The sequence below is a fragment of the Dipodomys spectabilis genome, unplaced genomic scaffold, assembly GCF_019054845.1.
Source record: "Dipodomys spectabilis isolate Male_0828 unplaced genomic scaffold, ASM1905484v1 ptg000050l, whole genome shotgun sequence".
Lineage (NCBI taxonomy): Eukaryota > Metazoa > Chordata > Mammalia > Rodentia > Heteromyidae > Dipodomys > Dipodomys spectabilis.
In genome coordinates this window covers 8,717,936-8,724,458 of record NW_024870727.1, presented here as the reverse complement: position 1 = coordinate 8,724,458, position 6,523 = coordinate 8,717,936, and the positions used below count along the sequence as shown (strand labels likewise).

The 6,523-nt window shown below is 45.9% G+C and overlaps 1 protein-coding gene across 1 annotated transcript in view; it reads right to left on the bottom strand.

The window, feature by feature from the left end:
* Window positions 1-315: 315 nt before the first annotated feature.
* The window catches only part of Slc7a14 (solute carrier family 7 member 14), a 47,346-nt gene continuing 41,138 nt past the window's right edge, over window positions 316-6,523 (bottom strand). Inside the window, exon 7 of the mRNA XM_042678908.1 lies at window positions 316-782. Within this exon, the coding sequence (XP_042534842.1) occupies window positions 460-782 (323 nt within the window). The 3' untranslated portion in view covers window positions 316-459. The remainder of the gene's footprint in view (window positions 783-6,523) is intronic.

Sequence of the window (6,523 nt, the reverse complement as noted above, 5' to 3'; positions counted from 1 at the left end):
TCAGCTGGGAATCCAGCTTTGCTTTCCTGAGGTCAGGTGACTAAATGCTGCATTAGGTCCACAGTGGCCTGCCTTGGGGGTGGGGGAGTCATCCCCAGGTGGGGCCTCAGAAGGGGGACAAGACGCTTACCACTTTCTTCCTGGGGTCTCAATAAGAGGTAAAAGGATTCCACCATCAAGGCAAAAGGCTAGGGAAACATATGCTGCCATCCCCTCGGATGGCTTGTCTAAGATGGAATTCTGTACAGCCTCTTGCTTATTATTGTGATTATCATTATGTTCACAAAGGGACCCGATCGAGGTCCTTCCACAGACTTATCCTGAAGAGCAAAAATAGCAAATGATAGGCTATGACTGAGGACTGGATTTGTGAAGTGAGAGTCCAAAAAAGTGTTCCCCCTTCTAGCCCGCAGGTTATGTTTCGGAACATCTCCATTGCCACCCTCTGGCTTGTTTATTCTACTCTGGAGAATAATCTAACTCATCATTTGCAATCAGGGCCTCTGAGTTCTGTTTGTGTTTGCTTTTGCTCTTCGCTTTGCTACTCGTCCGGGTGTTTGCCTTCGCATCTGACATCTGCTGGTAACAGAAGCCTTTGTCCTCGCCCGGCCCCCCCCAGTCGTCCAGGCTCTCCCCTTCCGTGGCATAGGAGAAGCCCTCCTCCACGGAGAAGGGGTCCTCCACGTCATAGCGCTGGTAGGTGCTTTGGTGAAGGGCTTCTTCCCGGGCGCTGATTTCCAGGGTGCTGTTCCAGATGCCATAGCCAAAGTAGATGAGCATGCCTGTAGGGAAAGACACAGAGGAATGAGCAGCAGCCTGGGGATCCACAGCAAACCCAGAACTGGAGGTGATCTGTGAGCCTTGATCTACACAGCGCATTGGTTTATTAATTTTTTGGGGGGAGGGGTTGCCAGTCCTGGAGCTTGAACTCAAGACTTTGTTTAGCTTTCACTCAAGGTTGATACACTACCACTCGTGCTACACCTCCACTTCTGCCTCCCCTCCCCTCCCCGCCCCAGTTAATTGGAGTTAAGAGTCACTTGGATATTTCTGCTTGGGCTGGCTTTGAACCACAACCCTCAGATCTGGGCCGCCTAAGAGCTAGGATTACCGAGCATGAGCTATGAGTACCTGATTACCTAGTGTTCTGAAAACACTTGAATTTGATACTCGTGCAAAACTGGGAGATCCCATAACCAGGTGCGGTGGTGCACGTCTGTAATCCCAGCACTGAGGATTACAATCAGGAGGATTGCAAGTTCAAGGTCAGCCTGGGCTGTTTTGGAAACCCTATCTTAAAAGAGCAACAAAAAACCCAAACCAAAGCAACAAGGAACAACATCCCCCCAAATGGCACAACAAAGTCCTCCAAAACTGGGGGGAGCTTGCATTAGACACCTCAAAATGTGCAGTTTTCCTTGGAGACCTGATCTCATTGCCTCTACATTCTGATGGGGCAGTTTTTGGCTGGATGCGAGATCTACCCTCTTCTTTAGACAGGATAAAGCCTTCGAGATCCCCTCAGAAATCCACTTCATCATTCACATGGCCGCCAGACAGAAATGTGCATGTTTTTCTGCCCTGGGTTAAATGTGTTTGGATCAGCAACAGTACACTCCCAACCTTCCCATAACATTTATATTATTTATTACCTCTATTAAGGGCTCATACTTCACCTCTTAGCAAGATGCATATATTATTAGATGATCTCTCTTGCCACTTTTCACTCACTAAGAGCATCCCGTATGCCTGTCACCCCAGGCTGTCTACTTTCTGCTGGGTCGTTAGACTGGTATGGGTCCCTCTTACAGCCCTTAGAACCTCTGTCTGTGTGATTACCTGCACCAGTATTTCTATTTTATAGACTCAAAAAAAAAAACCAACCAAAAAACAAACCCAACAAAGCCCTTGTCATTTAATGTTTGGTACATGAATGATTGAGAACATTCAGTGGGCAAAAAAAATACCTACAGATTTCTATGCTGATACCATTCCAACCAAAGTATATTCACCTTTTTAGTATCAATTATATAACATTTGTATGGACCAATAGCTGAGAACCTCTGGACTGAACCATGCCTGACACTCATTCTCCTCCACCAGATCATGCCATGCTTCGCCACTGAGGACTACTGAGACAACTCAGTTAGTTATGCAACCCTCTTGGGGTCCCTGGCATCCTCTTCTAAGAGATATCAAGGTGGCATCTTATCAGCTGCTTTCCCTTCCTTCCTCCCTCCCTCCCTCCCTCCCTCCTCCCTCCCTCCCTCCCTCCTTCCTTCCTCTCTCCCTCCCTCCCTCCCTCCATCCTTCCTTCCTTCCTTCCCTCTGTCCCTCTCTCTCTTTCTTTCTCTCTCTCTTTCTTTCCTTCCCTCCCTCCCTCTTTCTTTCTTTCTTTCCCCCCTCTCTCTTTTCTTGGTCATAGGGCTTGAACTCAGGGCCTAAGCGCTATTCCTGAGCTTTTTTTCCCCTCAAGGCTAGTGCTGTACTGCTTTGAGCCACAATTCCACTTCCAGTTTTAGGTGCCAGGGCTGGCTTCAAACCATGATCCTCATATCTCAGGATTACAGGTGTGAGCCACCAGTGTCCAGCTTCTCATAGAACCATGAGATTTGCTTTCCTTCTTCTTTGGAACTTTTAGAACGCATCCTCCTTTTTGAATCTTGTGTTGTCATTTTAAGTTCTCATTTTTCCTTCTTTCTCTCGGATGGCTTTCTCCCTCTCCCCTGACCCCCCCAGTGAAATCAACTTTCCGGGAGCCAAAGTAAGCAGAGATTTAGAGTCTTAATTGGTAATAAATCCTGGAGTTAATCATTCACAGATGTAGCTATTACTGCTCAAATAGCCACTTCATTTTTGGGGGGTATTTATTCTTTGCTGTCTGGAGGTGGGGTGGTCTTGTGCAGAACTAGACATCACATTAGGCCCTTTTCTCAAAGGGCCTGTGTGCAGGTCTTGGGGAGTGTCTGTTTTTGAAGCAGGTCTGGGGCCTGAGAGTGAATTTCTAGGGACCTGGTAGATCAGCAGGCGTACACTTTCTGTGGGTAATTATGCTCTTCTGTTGGTTTTTCTTCTAGACAGCCAGGGCCGGAGCCAAATCTTACTTCCTTTTTCTGCTTCAGATCTATTCTGTAATTATTTTCTTTTAGATCCCCTTCTCTGACCCGGTTTGCACCATTTTTGGGCTGCAGCACTGAGATTTGAACTCAGGGTGTTGTGCTTGCTAGGCAAGTGCTCTCACTAAGCCATGCCTCCAGTACCCCCCTCCCCCCGCCCCTCTTTTATTTGCTCTGCTTATTTTCGTGATACAGACTCACTTCCTGTGTGGAATGTGCCGGGATTATAGTCTGCCTACTTTTCACTTCCTGCAATAGCTGTAGTGCACACCACCATACCTAACTGTTTCTGTTTCACTGGAGTCTCCTGAGGCTTTCTGTGCTAATCTGGAATTGAGGTCCTTCTGATCTCAGCCTCCCAAGTAGCTAAGAGGACAGGCATGAACCTTCACAGCCAGATCTCCTTTCCCTCAACTTCTCTTGTCTGCCACTATACAGGTCTCCACAGCTTACTCATGAGCTGATACCTAGTTTTGCTCAAGTTCCTCTGCCCCATCAGGTATTTGGGTAACGAGTAGATTCACATCATGGGATTATCTAAAAACCTTGATGCAATTACTCATAAAATCATAGATACTTGAGTTGGAAAAGACTGCATGTCACCTCTGTATTTTTTTTTTTTTGGTCTGAGACTAGGACTCGAACTCAGTACCTGACATTTTTGCTCATTGCCTCGTGCCCTACCAACTGAACCATGCCTCTAGCCCTTCATCTGTGTATTCTAATTGCTTCATTTTGTGGAACAGTGGGTGTGTTGTGTGGGTCTGAGTGGGCAGAAACAGCCTTGAATAGAGGTAACGAAGGCCTCTTGCATATCCAATCTTCAGCCTTCCCTTCCCTGAGCTGGCTTATCGACTATATTCATTGCAGTAAACATTCAGTAAAGTTTAGGTCTCTATTTGTTCTTTGGGATCATTGGGCCTGGAAAGAACACGAGTGCATGTACACACACGCACACACACACGTGTGTATATTCACAGGTGTGTGCATGTACCTTGACTATGACCGCTTTGAAGAAGTGACTCTGTACAGACCTGCCATGTTGTGTTAAGTGTTCATGATGAGCTAGTACAGTTTTAAGAGTGTGCTATTATGTCTTTCGATAAACTTTTCAAATCCAGGTGCTATGAACAAGATCTGTCTGAGCATGACTTGACAAAGTTGTTCTAGAGTGTTCCATTCTGTCTTTAGCCTTTTTGCTGGCTTTGGAGTCAGCAGGGGAAAAGGAAAGACAATCTGGGAAAAGTCCCTGTGAGAGGCAGGAGAAAGGATGGTGCAAAGAGGCCAGTGGGGTGGGGCAAAGAGACAGAGAGGAACAAATGGAAGGGGTGAGGGGAGGAGAGAGCAGAGAAGAGAAACATGTAGGGCCATCTGTCACGCATAAACAAGGGCTTTGTGTGGAGGAGTAAACAGAGCTGCTAAAAGCCTCCTGTGTGGAAGCAGAGGGTTTTGTTTCTGCGCCTCTCTGCAGTTGGCGGAGAGAATGATGCATGAGGTCTTTTCTGAAAACTTGGGGTGGGGGTGGGGGCTTCTGGGAATCCTGCATCTTTCAAACCACGTTGCATACAACGCTTCTGTGTGGGGCTGGCTGTGGCCAGGCCGCACCTCTGCTGTGTCCAAGGAGCTCAAAATGCACAGATGTACACAGAGGGGATTGTGTTTCCACTGTTGGCCTCTGTGTGTGTGTGTGTGTGTGTGTGTGTGTGTGTGTGTGTGCATGTGTGTGAGATTATGTGCTGCTCACAAGCAGGAAAAAACTTGGGCACCAAAGAATAAAGGACTGTCCATAGCCATGAGATGTTGAATCTTTCCAGAACTTTCCTTTTCCTAACTCAAGGATTTGGGACCTCTTTGGTTTATTTCTCCCACCTAGCAGGGGAGGCTATGAGGTGTAGATTCATGGGAAGCAGTTTGGGTCTGTTTTGAGAAATCTGAAAAACATACCGAAAGTGGAACAAATAATAGAATACATTCCATGTTCTCCTCTCCTTCCCCCCCGGCCTCCCACCACTCCCTTGCTCTTTTCTCTTGAGGTTATTTTGAAACAAATCTTTCCCATCATAGGTTTAATTTATACATATTTCCATATGCATCCCTGAAATGGACTCCTTTTAAAAATGTAACATTATCACGCTCACATCTAAAATTACTAAGAATGTTTTGATATTATCTGATATCCAGCAGTATTAAAATGTCTTCAGAGTTACTAAGCAGCTGGGTAAAATTCTCTACCTTACGAGTCTACACACTCACTTCTGTAACATTCTCCTTGCTTGAAATAGTTTCTGGAACCTGTTATTTCAGCTCTGCACTGGAACTGGCATTGAGTTCTCTGTTTTTATTTTTTGGTGCTGGCCCTAGGGCTTGAACTCAGGCATGGGCTCTGTCCCTGAGCTTTTGTGCTCAAAGCTAGTGCTCTGCCACTTGAGCCACAGTTCTGTTTCCAGCTTTCTTGGTTATTGGATATAAAAGTATCTTTCTTGCCTAGGCTAGCGTTGAACACAATTCTCAAATCTCAGCCTCCTGAGTAGCTAGGATTATAGGGGTGAGCCACTGGCTCCTAGCTTTTCAATATATTTTAATTTTCTTTAAGTAGTTGTACAAAGGAGCTGCCATTCAACAAAGCAGTTTATGAATATAATGCCTCTTCATAGATTGGCACCCTTTGCAACCTTCTCCCCCATCCCTCCCAACCTTCCCCCTTCCCTCAATTTTCTTAAGTTTATAGGATATGCATTGCATTTTTATTTTATTTCTTTTCTTTTCTTTTTTTTTTTTTGTCGGTCATGGGGCCTGAACTCTGGGCCTGGGCGCTGTCCCTCAGCTCTTTGGCTCAAGGCTAGCACTCACCACTTGAGCCATAGAACCACTTCCAGTTTTTTCTACTTATGTGGTACTGAGGAATTGAACCCAGGGCCTCATGCATGCAAGGCAGGCACTCTACCACTGAGCCACCTTCCCAGCCCTGCATTGCATTTTTATGACTATGATTGCCTTATTTTATGATTTCCTTTCTTTGCATTCTCTTACAAACCCCTGTAGATAGCATAAGTTTATCTTTTGAGGATGGTTTGGATCATTAGCCTAAGCCAGAAGTGTAACCAAGCTTGGAGGAAAAGGTGACTGATTCATAAATCTAATATGCTTTGATTTGAGCATTTAATTCTGCTCTTTCTCAAACACATTGATCTATGGCTTTGCAATCACACATTCTATAGCGTGCATTCAGGGACAAAGCTGACGAGCAGAAGGGAGCCAGTATTGGTGCTGTGGTGTCTGGCTCGGTCCTGATGGGTTGGCTGTGCTGCTCTCTAGGGGTGTTGCAGGCTCCCTGTGGTTAGTAGTAAGCACAGAACTGTATCAGCATTTCAACAACAGACACAGCTGTGCCATGAAATACAAGATAA